Raw genomic sequence first — 19,705 nt, 5'->3', positions numbered from 1 at the left:
TTAGTCACTTGAACTCACAGATTCTTTCTGTACTTCTCTTCATTTGTGGTTCTTATATTTTTCTTCCTGAGTGCTGTGGCTACAGTTTCTTTCTCCTCTTTCCCTGGATCTCTCTGGTTGCTGTTGTCATCTTTTTTTTTCTTGATATGCATGCAGCATTTGGCTGTTAAGTCACATGCACATTTAACAGTGAAGCCATCATTCATAATCCCTGAGAAGTGACAGGGATGAGAGGGTGACTTCTCAATGTAGAACTTAATATCTTGTTTTGACTTTTAATCCTTAAATATATTAGTCATTTTTAAAATCTTCTTATCAATGTTTTCCATCCTCTCCAATCCAGAAAATTCCTACATAGATTTTCCATTGTATGAAATACATATTTTTAAGAGGTTAAAGGAGTAGCCAACCCCTATGTAGTAGATTAGGAATAACTCCCAGTCGGGTTTTCACCTGCTGAATCATGGGTCGTTTGCACCTCCAGGCATGAGATCCACTGTTAAGAGCATTGACAAATCCAAGATGTGTTTCTTCTCGTATGAGATTGGGGAGCTTGTTTTATTATTATTATTATTATTTTTATTTTTATTATTGACAAATCCAAGATGTGTTTCTTCTCGTATGAGATTGGGGAGCTTGTTTTATTATTATTATTATTTTTTAATCAATGTGACAGAAATATAGAAATCCATGAGAAATTGTGTCAGCAGACATTCAGATAGCCAGAGTTACTACCTCGAATATTTCTATTAGATTCTCAAGGCGTGTGATTCTTTAGTGGTTGGCCACTGATTGAGAAGCTGAAACGCCATTAAACAATCTTACCTAAAAAGGGTTTCTTCCTATTATATTCTGTGAGTATATGGTTCACATCATCACAAAATGTATGTTGTATAAATGTATTTGATAATTAGAGAAATAGATACATACAAGTGAGGAAAATGCTGATTAAAAAGATAAATATGCAGGCATTACCAGTTTGGCTTCATTCTTACAGTGATATAAAGCATTTTTAACTACTAGAAAGTCATTGCTTATATTATATACTTTTAGACATTATCACAAAAGTTTAATGGTCAGTTCTCCCAGTATAGTTTCTCATAGAAGATGAATTCTGGCTTGTAAATACATTGTAATACAAATTTAAACCAAAATGCTACAGCAAATAACACGGTTATACAAATCTCCATTAAAAATAAATCGCTGTTCACTATGACCTTAACGTTTTAAGACTTCCATTCATGATGATTCCACACCTCAAGTGCTGTGATGACTAGAAATACTTAATGCAAATAAAAGGTGCTAGAAATACTTAATGCAAATAAAAGGTGCTTCTGCATTGCACCGTCGTGCTGATTCCGGCGGCGCAGACACTTTCTTCTTCTCACGTTTCTGCGCACAGGGCGCCCCCTGGGCCGGTGTTGGGCTCAGCGGCCGCGACCCGATGCGGGTCCAGGGCTCTGGCGGGGGAGCGCGCCCTCTGCGTCCTTCCCGCCCGCGGCCGGCGCCGAGCAGCTCCGGGCCCCCGTGAGCCCCGCGTAGCGCGGAGAGCAGCCGCTGGCTCTGCCGGGCCCGAGGGCGCGGCGACGGGGTGCTCCAGGTCAAGACCGCAGCGGGGGGTTTTGTGCTGCCAAGGGCGTCGCCTCCTGATTTCTGAGTTCTTGAGATTCCCCGTGTCCGGCAAAAGGGCCACAGTCTGGAGGTCGTGAGATGCTTTTCTAGGGAGGAGAGGCCAAGGTTGATTTACATCGACTTTAGTGCAAAATTGCAATTGCTCTGTGTCTTTTCCCAGCCTTGAATGGACCACAGAGCAATAAAAACCTCCTTCCTTATTGTCTATAAACATGCTGTGTGTACACAGCATAAAGGACAAATGACACGTTTTTAAAAAATCAAGGGAAAATTTGCTAATAACATTATGCTTAGTTCTCTGAAGATGGTTCTTCTGGAGCATATCTTGGTTCACAGTTAGAGAATAATGGCTAATTAGGCCGGGTTGGGTTTAACACTTCTTCCAGACAGGTGGGAACTAGAAATTCCTCCTTACTCATTACAAAAGCAACCTCATATTGCATTTTGGTTTTCTCCCTTTAGATTTCCTCAGTATGCCAGAATGTCACTGCTTATTCCCCAGTCCTTTCACCCCCACCTTAATCTAGGCTTAAATAGTTATTGAACATACTGCAAGATCTTTCCAGATGACCTTCCATGTTTTTCATATTATCCGATATATGTCTTAATCTTCATAAATGCAAATAATCTTAATGATGCTCTGCTTTCATTATAACCCTCTACTGTTGCAGAAACTTTAATATCTTGGGATTTCTCTTTGGTCCAAGGGTTCCAGGAACTCCCACAATCTCCCACGGAACTCCCACCTTGCTTGCTTAGCTTCCCACCACTTTATTGCAAATACTTTATTATTAATAGTAAATATTGAAGTTTACCTTTCTCTTTTTAAATTCAGTCATCAGAATATTATACTGGTATCATCATAAAGCTCCTCTTAAATTTTCAATCCAAAACCTTCTGAGAAAGAGTTGGAAAAGTATTGGCATGTGACTTTCATCTGCAGGTAGGTCATGCAAAACCATACTTGTACCTCCTTTCCTAATCTCATCTTTCCTGGCTGATCAGCCACTTTAGAATATGCCAGACCGGCTACTTCCCTGTACCTGTATTCCTGCCACATCTCAACCTGAATGGCCTCCCTCTTCTCTTTCACTCTCCCAAATCTTATCCACTGTGTCAGATCCACATAAACCCCACCCAACTGTCCCTTCTCAGACTGATCTGTCCCTTCCTTGGATGTCCATGAGCCAATTTGACCCAGTAGAAAGAGCAGAGGACTTGTTCCATTTCCAAGTGCTAAAACCCAGTTCTAATTTCCAGCTATGGAAATTTGGGTAATTGCTTAATACTGCTGGAACTCTCCCCATCAATGTGATGGGTCTCAGAGTACTGGTCTCCTGGGGTCTCAGTGAGGACTAAATGATATAATGTACATAAAGTTCAGGAAGTAAGCAGTTCCCATTCCCAGCTCTCCTGTTTCTTGTATTTATAGCTGGCATTACAAAGCTTAATTGTTATTTGTTAGCTCATTGCTGCTGAATTTTAGTCAGAAGGAATGGCAATTACAGGAAACTAAACAAGGAGTATGGAACAAAATACAGTACATTGGATTAGTTAACTAGGAAATGCAGGGCTAAGGGAAGAGTGTGAACAAGTCTAATGAAACCAGAAAATCACACAGCTCAGCAAATCAATGAGCAAGCATCAGACATCTTCAGATGTGGACTAGTCCAAAGCCAGGACACTGCAGAGATCAGTAAAGAAACCCTACCTCTGGCCAGTATTTAATTTATGCATTTTCTAGTTATTATCCATTTGGCTTTACTTCTAGATATAAGGATTATTCTACAACAAAAAGAAATTATTTTAACTTGGAGAATGGGAAGATTGAAAGTGAAAAAATTGTTTGCTAAATGCCTTGGGAACCAAAATAAGTGCCCCTTTTCTGTGCACACTCATACAACCACTCCCCATGTGTATGGTTTATAGCTGCTATAACAAAACTTCTGCTGGAGAATTTTTAATGTAACAATTCAGACAAACATCTATGATGGAACTAATATTTTCAGAAGCTCCTGAGTAGGGAAGTGATGAAATAGAAAGATGGCATGACCCAAATCTTCATTATGTTAAGAGCTCTAATCTCCTTTGCTTTGCCAGTGGGCACAAATGGGTCAGGAGGAACTTTTCTATTATACTTTGGAACACTGTATAATAAAATAACATCTGACTATATAATTGTACTGATGCCTGTGCAGGAATTGTGATTTAATTTGTCAGGGGTGTATCTTGGACTTTGGAATTTCTAAAAAATCCCCAGATGATTCTATTTGCAGACAAGTTTGGGAACTAGTGGGGTAGGGACTAAAATAATTGAGGAAAAGGGATATTCCACTCCAGTCATAGACAGTGTTCCAATTTGCTAATGCTGCTGTTATGCAAGATACCAAAAATGGATTGGCTTTTATAAAGGGGGTTTATTTGGTTACAAATTTACAGTCTGAAGGCCATGAAAATGTCCAAATTAAGGCATCAACACAAGTATACCTTCAGCAAAGGAAGACCAATGGTGTCCAGAAAACTTCTGTTAGCTGGGAAGGAACGTGGCTGGTGTCTGCTGATCCTGGGCTGTGTTCCAGCTCCTCTGCATTCTTTAAAAAGTTGCTCTTGGGCTAAACTCTGGGCTAGTATCTCCAAAGTGTCAGCAAAAGTCTGCTTCAACCGCATCTCCAAAATGTCTCTCTTAGCTGCAGCACCAAGCTCCTTCTGTCTGAGCTCTTATAGGGCTCCAGTGATTTAATTAAGACCCACACTGAATGGACGGGGCCACACCTCCATGGAAATAATCCAGTCAGAGTTATCATCTACAGTTGGGTGGGTCACATCTCCATGGAAACAACCAATCAAAGGATTCCAACCTAATCAATACTAATACATCTGCCCCCAAAAGATTCATTAAAGAACATGGCATTTTGGGGGACATAATACATTCAAACCAGCACAGACAGTTTCCTATTTCTTCTTTTTTCAGAGTATACTTTTCCCTCATGATTTTCTCAAGTATTTTTTTATTCAATTAAACTTTTGATTTTGTGATTATTTCATATTTGCATGTAGTTGTAAGAAATAGTGCAGAAGATCGGAATACCTTTTATTTACCTGGTTATCTCCCAATGGTACTTCTTGTAAAGCTACAGTATAACTTCACAATCAAGATAACTGACATTGATACAGTCAGGATACACCATTGTTTCACCACCACAGGAATTCATGTTGCTTTTTTACAGCCACATCTAACTCTCCCCACCTCCCTTCCCCACCCACTAGTCCATAACCTCTAGTAACCACTAATCTGCTCTCCATTTCTATAATTTTGTCATTTCAGGAATGTTGTATTAATGGAATCATACAGTATGTAAACTTTGGAGATTAGCTTTGTTCACTCCGCATAATCCCCTCAGGATTCATCCAGGATGTTAGGTGTATCAATAGTTTGTTCCTTTTTATTGCTAAGTGGTATTCCGTGGTGTGAATGTACCACAGTTTGTTTACCTGTTCACCCGTTGAAGAACATCTGGACTGTTTCCAGATTTTTACTAGTATGAATAAAAGTGCTATAAACATTTGTGTACGGGTTTTTGTATGAACATAAGTTTTTGTTTATCTGGGATAAATGCCCAAGAGTGCAATTGCTGGATGATATAGTAATTGCACGTTTAGTTGCATTAAAAACTGCCAAACTGTTTTCTAGAGTGGCTGTACTATTTTGCATTTCCGTCAGTAGTGCAGGAGGGTTCTATTTCCTCCATATCCTCACCAGCATTTGGTGTTGTTGCTATTTTTTTTCATTTTGTTTTAGCCATTCTGAAAGGTGTGTAGTGATACCTTATTTTGGTTTTAATTCCCTTTCCCTGAATGGCTAATGATGTTGATGAGCCTATTTTCAGGTGCTTATTTGCCATCTATATATCCTTTTCAGTGAGATGTCTATACATGTTTTTTTGGAGTATTTGCTTTTGGACTGCTGAATTTTGACAGTTCTTTATATATTCTAGATGCTAGTCCTTTGTCAGAAATGTGGTTGACAAATAATTTTCTCCCACTCCATGGCTTGTCTTTCCATGCTCTCAACAGGGTCTTTTGCAGACCAAAAGTTTAAGTATTGATGAGGCCCAGTTTACCACTTTTTCCTTTTATGTATCATGCACTTTTTAAGTGTTAAGTTGACATTTTACGTTTAATTCTGTTGGGGTTAATTTTTCTATAAGGTGTGAGACTTAGTTCAAGATTCACTCTGTGTGTGTGTGTATGTGTGTGTGTGTGTGTGTGTGTGGTTGTCCCATTGCTGCAACATCATTTGTTGAAAAGCCTCACTTTTCCCCATTGGATTGCATTTACAAATCTGTTAAAAATCAATTGGACATATTTGTGTGGTGGGTTTATTTCTGGACTCTCCATCTGTTCCATTGATCTATATGTCTATCCTTCCACCAATACCACTGTATTGATCACTGAGTCTTGATCACTGTAGCCACGTAATAAGTGGAGTTCTTCCTATCACTTTATTCTTCTTTTTCAAGATTAAGTGATTCTAGAGTCTGAGCCTTTCCATTACATTTTTTTTCATTACATTTTAAAATAAGCTTGTATATGTCTACAAAAAAACCTTGTTGGGATTCTGATAGGAGTTGCATTAAAACTATCGTTCCATTTAGGGTGAGGAAATTACCTCTTCCCTATGTTGAGTTTTCCAGTTGACAAACATGATATGTCTCTCCCGTTAGTTAGGTTTTTGATTTCTTGCATCACCATTTTGTAATTTTCAGCATACAGATCTTATCCATGTTTTGTTCAATGCATACATAAGTATGTAATTTTTTTAGAGTTATTGTAAATGGTATTTTTTTTTAATTTGTTTCCACATTTTCATTTTTCGTGTATAGAAATATGGTTGATTTTTGTGTGTTCATCTTATTTCCTATTACTTTACTTAGTATCCTATTTCTTTGCTTTACTTTGCCACTTATTGGCTCCAGGAGTTTTTGAATATTCTTTGGCATTATCTATGTAGATAATCATGACATCTGCAAATAGAGACAACTTTTCTTTCTTTTCAACCCGTAGGCTTTTATTTTTCTTGCCTTATTGCAGTGAGTGGAACTTCCAGTACTCTGCTGATTAGAGTGAAGAAAGTGGACATCCTTGCCCTGTTCCCTACCTTAGGGAGAAGGCATTCATTTTTCCACCTCTAAGTGTGACGTTAGCTATACGGATTTTGTAGATGCTCTTTACCAACTTGAGGGAGTTCACATCTATTCCTAATTGGCTGAAAATTCTTATGACAAATTGGTATTGGATTTTGTCAAATGTCATTTTTGTGTCAATTGATAAGATTATGTGAATCATTGATGTGTTTATCTGTTGAGATGATAGATTACTCTGATTGATTTTGACTGATTTTCAAATGTTGAATCAGCCTTGCATAACTGGAACAAATCCCATTTGGTCACAGTGTATAATTTATTTTATGCACTGCTGGACTTGGTTTGTTAATATTTTGTTGAGCATTTTTGCATGAAATTCATGAGATAGCTGTCTGTAGATTTTTGTTGTTATTTGTTTGTTTGTTTATGCTGTCTTTGCCTGATTTGGATGTTAAGGTAATACTGGATACGTAAAATGATGTTGGGAGTGTTCCCTCCTCCTCTATTTTCTGGAAGATAATTGCATAAAATCAGTGTTAATTCTTCTTTAAATGTTTGGTAGGATTCTCCAGTGAAACTATATAGGCCAGAGATTTCCATTTTTAAGAGTTTATAAATTATATATTTAATTTCATTAATTGTTGTAAGTCTAAGAAAATTGCCTATTTCATGTTGGTTGAGTTGTGGTAGCTTGTACTTTTGAGGATTTGGTCCATTTCATCTAAACTGCAGTATCTGCAATAATCTCACCTTATAATCTTGATATTAACAACTTATGTCACTTCTCTTTTCTTTTTTACTTTGTCAGCTTGATAGAGGCTTGTCATTTTTATTGTTTATTTTAGAGCTACCTTTTTGTTTCAATGATTTTCTCTATTATATTCCTGTTTTCACTTTTATTGATAATCTGCCTGTTATTTCCTTCCTTCTGCTTGCTTAGGTTAATTTTGCCTTTCTTTTTCCAGCTTCTTGATGTCAGAAATTAGATTTTTGGTTTTAGGATATCTTTTCTAATTTAAGCAGGTACTGCTACAAGAGACCCTGCCAATACAGTTTTACCTGCATTTCAATTATTTTGATTTGTTGTATTTTTGTTTTCATTAGGTTTTAAGTATTTTTTAAAATTTCATTGAGATTGTTTTTGACTCATGAATTATTTGAAGTGTGTTTTCTAATTACCAAGTGTTTGGAGATTTTCCTAGTATCTTTCTCTATTGATTTCTAGTTTTATTCCATTATGGTCAGAACATATTGTATATGATTTCAGTTCTTTTAAATATGTTGAGGTTTGTTTTATGCACCAGAATATGGTCTCTCTTGGTGAATGTTCCATGGGTACTTGAAAAAACATATGTATTCAGCCATTTTTTGGTAGAATATTCTACATATATCAATTACCTTTTGGTTAGTTATATTGTTCAGATCTTCTGTATCACTGATTTTTCTTTTTTCTTTAATAGTTCTATCAGTTTCTGAGAGGGGATTTTTGAATTCCCTACCATAATTGTGTATTAGTCTATTTCTCCTTCAGCTCTTTCAATAGTTGATTCATGTATTCTGAGTCTCTGTTGCTGCATACACATTAAGAATCAATACTTCTTCCTGGTGTTTGATCTTTTTTATCATCATATAATGTTCCTTTTTTTCTCCAGTATTTTTCTTTGCTCTGAAGTCTACTGTATCAGTTATTAAATATCCACTCCTGCTTTTTTACATAAATGTTTGCATGGTATTTTTTTCGACCATTTTGCTTTCAATTTACCTATACTGATGAATTTCAAGTGAGTTTCTTGTAAACATCATAGAGTTGGGTCATTTCCTTTTATTCCACTTTGGCAATCTCTGCCTTTTAAATGATGTATTTGAACCATTTATATTTAAAATAATTATTGATTTGCTAGGGCTTAAGTCTTCTGTGTTACTATGTGTTTTATTGTTTCCTCTGTTTCTCATTACTTTATTTCTCTTTCCTTATCTTCCTGTGATTAATTTGAACTTTTTTTTAGTATTCTATCTTGATTTTTTCATAGTGCTTTTGAGTTAGTGCTTTGTATAGTTTTCTTATGGTTGCCTGGTTTTACAATATACAAATGTGACTTATCACAGTCATACTGCATAAACATATGACCAGTTCAAGTAAAATATGGAATCCTTACTTCCCTGTACGTCCCTTTATCTTTCCTTTATTCTTTTTCCTTAAACATCGTTGTCTTGAGTATCATATGGTGCCATAATTTTTGTTTCAATCATCACATATCAATTTGAGAAGTTATGAGGATAATCTATTATATATACCCATATCTCTTCTCTTACTGTTGTTCTTTCTTCTTTCCTAATGCTCCAAGATTCCTTCTTCTATCTGTTCTTTTCTGTTTGAAACCTTCCTTTTGCCATTCTTTAGGGGAATGACTGCTAGTAACACAGTCTTTTGTTTTTCTTTGTTGAGAAAGTTTTTACTTCCATTTAATTTCTGAGGGATACTTTCTCTAGATATAAAATCTGTAGCTGACAATTCTTTTCTTTCAACCCTTGAAAAATGTTGTGCCATTTCTTCTGGTTTGTATAGTTTCAGATGAGAAATACACTGTCATTTTAATTTGTGTTCATCCATAGATAATGCATTGTTTCTCTCTGGTTGCTTTCAAGATTGTTTTCCTTGCATTTAGTTTTCAAATGTTCAATTATGTGTCTTGGTGTGAATTTCTTTGACTTTATCCTCTTTGGGTTATTCAACTTCTTGAATTTGTGTTTATGTCTTTCACCAAATTTGGGAAGTTTTCAGTCAATATTTCTCCAACTACTCTTTCAGCTCCTTCATTTTCTTCTACCTGTGGGACCAAAGACACTTACTATCTCTAAAAAATATTTTGTTTTACTCCTTTGTAGGGAAGATGGGAGATTTAAATGTAAACTTACACTCTTCCATTTGAATATAATTTTTTTTGCTCTTCAATCTGTGAAAGCGTAGTGGTGAAGTCAGTAATCCTTGAAGCAGTATTTTGAAAAACAATATATTAAAATTTTTTGATATTTTCCACTCCGTAGTCATAAAATTTCAACATAACTTTAGAAGATTCTTGATATTGATTCTTTTTACAGATTTCCATAGTTGCTTTTTTTTTTTTTTCTTACTTTTTTTGGGTGGTGGTGGTGGTAGTGGTAATAAATGCAGTCAGTATGTTACTAGGCCGAAATATCATCAGGAGTAGCAGAGATCTCATCTATGAATATGTTGTAATGAGCAGTGAGTTAGAAACTGGAATAAGCTCCAGATCCTAATTTAGGGCCCAATGGTAATAACCTGAATTTGAAAATCAACTTTAAATTGCCAAGCATTGTTGAGGAATTGAGTCAATCCACTTCCATTTACCTTATGCCCAGATTCCTTATTGACTGTAGTTTGTCCACTCCCACCCCTTCCTATGTTAAGATAGATGGCTCACACACTTGCTTTTCTTGTCATCCTGCATCAGTGTGCTATGCACCCCACCAGCATCTCTAGACTTAACACATGTCCAAAAAACTAAGGCTACATTTGGCCCTATCTTTTCAAAATTGCCAGTAATGAGGAGATGTACTGAAAATGTGCACTCATCAGAGTTGAGCTGATCCATAGGCACTTTGTTTATGACCATCAGCTTCATCTCAAGCATGAAGAAGGCCTGTGAATGTCATTTTGTAGCCTCTGAATAAATAGCCAAGCCATTTAATGCAAGGAAAACACATCCCTCCAAAAAATGTGTAAGTCCTGACAAGAATGCCATACCTTTTCAAATGTTTACTATACAGCTAGCATTCTTAGAAGAAAACTATGATGAAAGAAACCTCAGCGTCTGTGCATAACATTACATTTTCTCAATGAGCATATCATCACCTCAAGAGATTTTATCTCTAGTGTATAAATTACTCAGGTTTTTATTTTGATAGCAAATGATTTTTTAGTATTATTTTTATAGAAAGTATGTGATATCCTGTCCAAATAAGTAAATTACTCATTTCCTAATAAAATAAAAAATCTGGAAATCATTTAAGTCTAGATATTGAAATATTGTGGGGAAGGGTTAGTTAATATGCTTAAAAATATATCATGCTGCAGGGGTAAAATATCACTTCTGAAATATATTTTCATCCTCTCTCTTTTTTCCTCTCTTATTCTATGCACGCACATATGCACACATGTGCACATTAAATCTGGGAGTAAAATGAACTGTTTTGGGGTGGTGGTGGTGGGGAGAAAAGTAGATGTCACCTTTCTCATACTTGTCTTTCAGATGGAACCCCACTGAGCTGGTGGCTTGGAAGAACCAATGAAACACACACTTACTGGGGAGGTTCTCTGCCTGATGCTCAAAAGTGTACTTGTGGATTAGAGGGAACCTGCACTGAGTCTCAATATTACTGCAACTGTGATGCTGACCGGAGTGAATGGTGATTTCCACATGATTCTCCCGCACAAAATCATAGTTTTTGCTGCTTAATTATGCATAGTTAGTTGAATATTGGACAAACTAGGACAGTAGAGATACTAGCTTAAAGTATATTCAAGCAAGTTAAAAATATGTTTGACAAAATGTAATCAATAAATCTAAAGACTAAATTTCATGACCAATTATATACTATTTCACGGTGAATAATATTTCATTTGTATTTTATTTTTGCTTATTTAAAATAGAAACAGCTGACAAGCATTAACACTCACCAGAAATCACATTCTATACTTTTTGAAGTTTGGTTTACTTTGTCAATCTAGTATTTACATACCATGCTCATAACAGTAATTCCGAAGATGAATTCCTCCAAATTTTTGCCTTAAATAGATTTGCATACTCTAGAACTCTTAGGGATTCACAATGTATATTAACAGTTAAAACTCTGAGGTGTCCTGCATAAAAGGACTGCATTGTGGAATCCTGAATTTCCCACATTCAACTTTTTTTTTTTAGTGCAACACCAAGTATTCCAGAATGGAATGCTTTGTGAACCATGCATTGAAATCACTGTCATGCTAACATATAGAGTTTCAGGGATTTGAAAATTGTACTTTAAGCTGTCTTGTGAGCAGAAGAATTTTCTCATATAGATTGTAATGCTTCTTTCTTAGTAGTTACAATATTATTGTTTTGGAAGCTGTTGTTGGATTGTGTATCAGTTTTGTTTATTTGTAGTATGAAATGCTTTAAATCTCCAGATTCATATTTGTATACATGTGAGCAACTCAAAAAAGCTTTCACAAAACAGCTAAGCCATGTAGAAATTCATTTTTAAAAAATCTTAATGGTCACTTCAGGTATTAATATAATTAATTTGGCTATCAGATATCTCATATAACCAATCATTTAATCCCTGAAAATTGAGTTTGCCATTTCAAATGCATGGTATTCCACTTATTTACATGACATAAGCAAAAGATATTTTGCCTCACTTTAAATAATATTGTTAATTTGAAAAATGTACTCAAGTAGCCTGGAAATGTCAATATATTGTGTAACATTTGCTTGTATGGAGATTATTTTCACTCTTCCTAAGTTCAAAATTACCTAATGGTCATATAGATTTATGAGACACCCTTTCCTTTCCAGTATATTGATATACTATTCCAATAAGGCTTTATCTTTTTTAAAACCTAAATGCAAATTTAGTGAGTAACAGATAAAAAAAAAAATCTTTCCTATAGTTTCAAATTTTATTACTAGTAGTTCCTCAGATCTTCAGTAACCTCCCATCAATTAAAATGCCTTGTTAAAAGTGAGATGTGCATTGAGAACTGCCTGATAGTACAATCGAACCACAGTTGTTAACTTTAGGCTCTGTAATGAGACAACAGCCAACTTAAAACCTCCTTCCTGAAGGGCTTCTCTAGTAGTCTTCCTTTCTTCCGTTCCAAAAGAGGCTCCTGATCATCTGAGCTCCAGTCCTCTTGTTCCTGGCTGTTCTGGAGACCTCCAGATCGTTGGCCCATTCCCATCCCCAATCTCAACAGGCCAGAGTAGAAATACTTGGAACATTCCAAGAAAGCCAAAATTGTGTGTATTCAAGTTGTCTCACAAATGTAGTTTGAAGAAAGTTAGGAAATTTGTTTTAAAAAATTATCATAGATTGTTCTATCAAGATTAAGTGCATACATTACTATAGACATCACATGTGTTTGGGGCAGTGGCAAAAGGTACATATTGCTTGACGAATACAACCATGTAATGAATGACTCCTAATTGCTGAGTGTTGAGGAGGAAGACAGAAGAAGCTGAGGTGGTCCCGGCCCTTGGAGACCCTTAACCCTACCTATATCAGCAGAGTAGAGTAATGTAGATAGCACTGCACTCATGGGACAGAAGACCTGGGATTTCTTTTGGAGGAAAGCCTTTCTGAAGAATAGTCCTAGAAAGAAACATATTGAAAAATTCATGTCCCATCCTAATTTCGGGAGAGTGTTGATGGTGGGGTCATTTGTTTTTTAAGCATATCTTATTTACTTTGAAGCTTCCAATAGTCAGATCTTATTCAACAGTAGGAATATAACCATTCTCAATTTTTTTTCCCAACTCTTGTAACATATGCTCTGTGAATATGGGTTTTGGGGGAGGGGGTGATTTTGCCAGTTTTTCTTTCAATTTTTTAAAATAAAATTAATTTTCTGTGATCAGCTTGTAAAAATGGAATTTAACAATCTCACATAAACATTTTTATAGTTAAAAGTTATAGGTAAAAGTGAAAAGATCTATAATTATGGTCATATTAGATTGACCATAGTAAGAAGGACCTTAGTGTTATTAAAACCACAATGGCTATTTTTTATTCAAACAAGCCTTTTCTATAATCACTCAGGTACTTACTGAGTTTTTTTTTTGGTGGGAAGTTTCTAATAAACTTCTTCATTGAGGAAGAAAAGCAATTCTATTAGCTATAACATCGATAGCTAGTTTGTTATTTCTTCCTGTTCATATGTATTTATTAATATGACCAGTAGTATTGTCCATATAAATTGACACCATTTCCATAAGTTTTTCCTGTAACAGAAGCTCTTTCTAAAACATATTATATAATAAAATTAATCTACGATCAGAGAGTATCCCAGTTAAAGCAAGATTTTTCTGTCAAATAACAGCATGCTAAAATGTGATCATAAAAACAAATATATGAAATGGCACTTTTACTTTCTAAGCATCTAAACAGGAATATTATGTGCTTATTTCAGTCATTTAAAAATCAGAATAAAAAATATAAAATGAAATGGTTTAAATAAATCCAAATGTATGAGGAGTCAAAAGAAATGTGAGTCAATCTCCACTGATAAACCAGACATTATCGTACAATATTTATAAAGCTATAACCTGCTTACAAAAAATAAAACACGAGTAAAGTTGAAAGCAAAAGAATGGAAATTTTATACCAAGTAAATTCAAACCAAAAGAAAACAAGTATAGCTGTATTATATCAGACAAAGTCAAAGTGAAGCATTATTAGGAAGAAAGTTGGGCACTATATAATGATCAGACTTTAATTTACCAGGAAGAGCTAACAACTTTTAAACTTGTATGCACCTGATCAAACAGCTTGAAAATACAAAAAGAAAGAATTAACAGATATTCAAAGGGAGATTTTATCATAACTTTTTTGGGAAATTAATAAATGGGGCAGACAAGGATATTTTAACAATATAGTTAGCAAACTTGATGTTGCATTCATCTACAATTAGAGAATTACATTCTTCTCAAGCATGTATGGAACATTTTCAGGTTGGATCAAATCTTAAACTTTAAAGAACTTTCATGATGAATACTACATCAGTAATTAAAATTTAATTGTTATAAATCAATAACAAATGCATAATTTCTGGAAGTGCATACATGTGGCAATTAACAAGCAAGGAAATGAAGTAAATGACACAGAGATTGGGCAGGAGGAAGCAAGGCTGGCAGGCACAGTTCATAGGCAATGATTGCCAACCTAGAAAACACAAAATAATCTACAGAAATATCATCGGGATAAATGAGAGTTCAGTCACTTCACTGAATTTAAGGTCAATAAAGAAAAATTAATTTAATTTCTATAAATCACAAAATAATCATTATTGGAAAACATAATAAAACCATTTACAGTAGTAACAAAAATGTCCCTTGGAATAATTGCAAATGTTTATGAAAAAAATGATAAAAGTTTCATTAAGAGAATTGAGGACAACCTAAATAAATAGTTCAATTCTCTACTGTCATGGATAGGAAGACTTCAGGATTTCAAAGCAATTATGCTCATTCAGGGGCGATTTTGACCCCAGGAGGCATCTGGCATTGTCTGGAGCCGTTTTTGTTGGTTACAACTGACAGGGGGTTTGTTTCTATTGACGTCTAGTAGGCAGAGGCCTGGGTTGCTGCTGAACATCTATGACAGCTCCCCATGACCAAGAATTATCCCGTCCAAAATATCTGTAGTGCAGCTCTTGTGAAACCCTCTTTTCAAAATGTCCTTCTCTCCAAATTAAGCAAGAAATTTAATGAAATCCCAGGCAAATGTAACATGGATTTTCGTTATTTGTGCAGACTATAACAAGCTGATTTGAAAATTCAGATGGAAACTAAGAGTGAAGTAATAGGCAGTATCATTTTTTAAGATGAGGAGGTAAGAAGAAAATCAGATATCAATAAATATTACATTGCTGTAGTAATTAATGAAGGCTGTGTTGGCCAAAGGATAGGCAGAGCAATTAAACAGAATCAAGAACCTGGGAATATTAAAAATGTGTTAGTTGTGGATCATAATAATTCTGTTATTACTGACTCACTCCTTCAAAACAATTATTAAAAGTTAGCATGGACTCAACATTTCTCCCTCTTTCTTAACAATCCCACCCAAATTTATGTTGGTACTTAACATCAAATAATGTCCCCTGGCAAACAGTGAATGGTAGCTTTTAGATCTCACACTTCCTAGAAGAGTATAATTTCCAGATCGGTAGGAACTTTTAAGCAAAAAGGCTTTGGAAGATCTCTTACTGAATTTTTTAAGACAACTGCAAGAGCTTGCTGTGCCTAGAAATTCACTATTTCCAAATTTGGACTGTTGGATAAACTTTGGGAAAAAATAGCAAAGAAAACAATGAGCTATCCCTATTAATTAGGAAGTTTTGAAGGAGTTTGGTAACTGTGAAGAAACTTAAATATTCTATATAAATCCACAAATGGTGGTAACTTCCTGTACCAATAGAAATGGATGGGAAATATTGACTGTCCTTTCCCTCATTGAAAACACTGTACTTTCCAAGATAACTGAAAGAAAAGACACGTTATTGTAGTTTTTGTCCCAGTGCAACCAAAACAAACCACGGTTTTCCCTTACACATTCTCAGCATTCTGCACACACTGTCAGTGTCAAAAATGGAAAGAAACATGTAGCTTTTCTGCAAAATAGTTCTTTAAAATTCAAGGATCCTCCATGAATAGCTAATAGAATTGCTTTCCTGCTACTGGACTGTCTGGCCAAAGTAGCAATCATATTAACAATAAAAAATTGCCAGACTGACTTGTTTCCATTCTCCAAGGGATGTATTTCTAGCTTGCTTACCATCAGTCCTATCAAAAGCTAAATGATGATCCATTTTAGATCGTTTATGCTTTGGTCTTTCCATGACCATGAATACGATAGAATCTTTAACTAAATAAGGCAATGGAGTTTTAATCTGAATTTTGGAAATAATCTGTGGTTGTTCTTTTTTTAACCATTAATTATCTCTTAAAGTTATTTAATTCATATTAATTTATCTCTTTATATGCATTACAGAATGCTTCATTTTTTTACAGGATGGAAATCTTGAATAACATAGTCAAATTATGTTAGTGTTATCAAATTCCAAATTTTGATGCCTAACACCTTTTTTAAAAATTCAGAAAACTTTATTTTAAGAATACAATAAAACTGCAGTGATCAAACTAATTATTCTTATTTTTTTTGCCATAAACCCATACAAAGAAGGATTTGAGAACTAAGTCATTGAAAGAAATTAGTACTTAGTAGATATTATAGAGATTCACTATGTCAGAATGAGAGACTGGTAGGCCAGAGTGTTTTGCCTGATAATCAGAAATACACATGGAATTTATTTTGTGGGGCATAAAATAAAAATACAAGCAAGAACAGACAATGCCTTTATTTTGGCCAGCAAAGGAAATAGCAGTGCAGCTAGACTAGCACTCCAGGTCTCCTAGATCCTCTTCTAAGTCTCTTTGTGTTGTATGCAGAGATGCTCATTCATTTTCTCCAGGCCTTTACATGTGGAATGATGATGATACAATAATAGCAAGAATAATAAATATTCACTGTTTCCAGTAGACTGTGTGCTTTAAGTAGGCAGAGACTATATATTTTTGCACCTGTATCCAAAGTGCATGGCACAGTGCTGGCAAACAGAAGGTGATTGCTGTTTGTTAACTGAATGACTGGACATAGCACTCCACAAAGCACTCATGCACACATTAGACTATATAATACTTTTTAGGGTAGTATATTAAAATGTATCTTTATTTTGGTTTTGAATCTGTGGGGAGATTTTTAATTATAAAGTTAGCAAGGAAGGAATTACCCAATATTCACTAAAGGCCTTCTAAAAAATTAATGATAGGATAGAATTCTGTGAAATGAAAATCTAAATAGTGCTACTTGCTATTTAGATTTGTATTTAATGATCATTTATATAGTATCCTGAGACTACCTTTAGAAGAGAAGTTATCTGCTTAGTTATGTTGAACATGTCATTGCATTCTTGCAAAGGTAACCAGCCTTGTTGACTTGTCCCTTTTCTTCTCTGTGGTCATTTATATCAAGTCGGCAAATAGATCAAGAGTTGGAAAATTATAGCTTGGGGTTCAAAATCCAGCCTGCTGCTTGTTGTTGTACTGCCTGCAAACTAAGAACGGTCTTTATATTTATAAATGGTTGGAAAAATATAAAGAAGAATATTTCATGGCCCATGGAACATATGCAATTCAAATTTTAGTTTCCATATATTAAGTTTCATTGGTACTCACAGTCACACATATTCATTAGTGGCTGTGATTGCTTTCATGGTACAGTGGCATATGATCCACAAAGCCAGAATTATTCACTATATAGCCCTTTATGGAAAAAGATCACCAATCCCTGATTTAGATTAACCATAGTAACTGTGCTCTCAAAACACTGGATACTGTTTAAAGTGTTCACTAAGTACATCGTCCTTTAATGTTGGTTTTGAACTAAAATAAGAGACTGTGGTAATTTGGTCTGTATGCTAATCAGAATAATTTTAAGGGTTTCCATCGTATTTGTATTCTAGGACGAGTAACACTGGAGCCCTGTCCCCTAAGGAGCACCTGCCAGTCACCGGGGATGTCGGCCGACCCGATTCTGAAACAGCTTACACCCTGGGACCTCTGCTCTGCCAAGGGGACAGTAAGTAGTGGCAAGAAAAAGCTTTCTTTTCACAATGACACATTATGGGGATTTGATGAGCAATTCAGCACATTTCAAAGGAGTGAACAAATGTGCTCATTTTGGCCAGAGAAGAAATTAGTGGCACAGCTGAGACTAGGACAGATAACATAAAAACACAGCTATCAAAAAGACACTCTCTGTTTAAGCCACTTTTAGTTGGATTTTCTGGTACTTTAAGCCAAAAGCACCCAATGTAGTACTGTGGGTAAAATTTACATTTTAATATTAAATGGAGAATAAAAACAGGATACAAAATTGTATAAGTTTTGCATAAATGATATGACTTCAACTCTGTGAACAAAAATGCACTGAAAAAAAATCTCAAATGTTACCAGTGATGATCCTTGGTTGATAGGCCAACAAGATATCATTTGTTTTCTTTTTTATACTTTAAAAATATTTTATGAACTTTTATAATGAGAATGTAATACTATTTGAATCAATGCAAATTATTATTTGATTAAAACAAAGGAAACAGTGAACAAAATAGAAAAAAAGACTGTTCTGATGATCTATGTTTCATTAGTGAATATTAATTTATAGAGAATGACATGTATTATAAACATAATTATGGAAATAGTATCACTTATGTATTAAATCTCCTTTATATGATATTTAGTTCAGACTGCTGTTGTGAAGACTATAAAAACATCAGAACTTCAAGAAAAATTGAATGTTTGCTCAGCACTGTGATGCCAAAAGTTGGTCACATACTGAGATAAAAGGAACACAAAACCAAAGCTCTCTTGATTCATAATTGCTTGGTGGCAGTCCTGACGTTGTTCCTTCCATTATCCACATATAAAAGCCTCAATGCCACAAGAAATAGTTAAAACTTATAATTTTCCAGCTGCTAGGCTTGGGTTGAAATTAGAACAGTGACTGGAGGTAAATGGCTTTTTAAGCAAATGTATTTCAACATTTTATTTCAATTTTATTTCTGGAGGTTTTTTCTTTTGAACTAATGGGATATGATGTTTCACATATCCAATATATCTAAATATAATTCATAAGTATCTTAAAAGCAAATATAATTTTCATAGCAGATACATGTTTTCAGCAGGGGATGAAATAATCATATGTATCATTCACAGTTCCAATTTGAATATTTTCCTCTTTAGTATTAAATAAATTTGATTTCAGTGCAGAAAGATATACCTACTTATATTTATTTCAGAACATAAATATTTGTTCTTCATTAAAAATGTACAATAAAACAAATTGTTGTTATAGGGTTCAACAGAGGAAGATATGATTTGATAATCTTGTGGATTACTATAAACAGAAGTTGATTATTATGATGTAAAAACAGAAAAGATGCTGGTATGTAAAATCACATGTATACATTAAAAAAACACATCTTGATTTTCTATTACTGGCTCTGCCAGTACTCCTTAAATTAGTCACTCATTGCCCTGTAAAATTGAAGGGTAAAACTGTGTTTCTAACTTACTGATCAGACTTCACAC

At 34.8% G+C, this 19,705-nt stretch overlaps 1 protein-coding gene across 1 annotated transcript in view; it reads left to right on the top strand.

Annotated features, from left to right (window-relative positions):
- Positions 1-19,705, top strand: part of LOC119505499 (contactin-associated protein-like 3) — a 249,225-nt gene that overhangs the window by 203,086 nt on the left and 26,434 nt on the right. The window contains exons 13-14 of the mRNA XM_037798314.1: positions 11,048-11,204; positions 18,079-18,194. Coding sequence (XP_037654242.1) covers positions 11,048-11,204; positions 18,079-18,194 — 273 coding nt within the window. The remainder of the gene's footprint in view (positions 1-11,047; positions 11,205-18,078; positions 18,195-19,705) is intronic.

This window comes from Choloepus didactylus, chromosome 10 (genome assembly GCF_015220235.1).
Source record: "Choloepus didactylus isolate mChoDid1 chromosome 10, mChoDid1.pri, whole genome shotgun sequence".
Classification (NCBI taxonomy): Eukaryota; Metazoa; Chordata; class Mammalia; order Pilosa; family Megalonychidae; genus Choloepus; species Choloepus didactylus.
The sequence above is the reverse complement of the archived record's forward strand: the minus strand, read 5'-3'. Positions and strand labels throughout refer to the sequence as shown.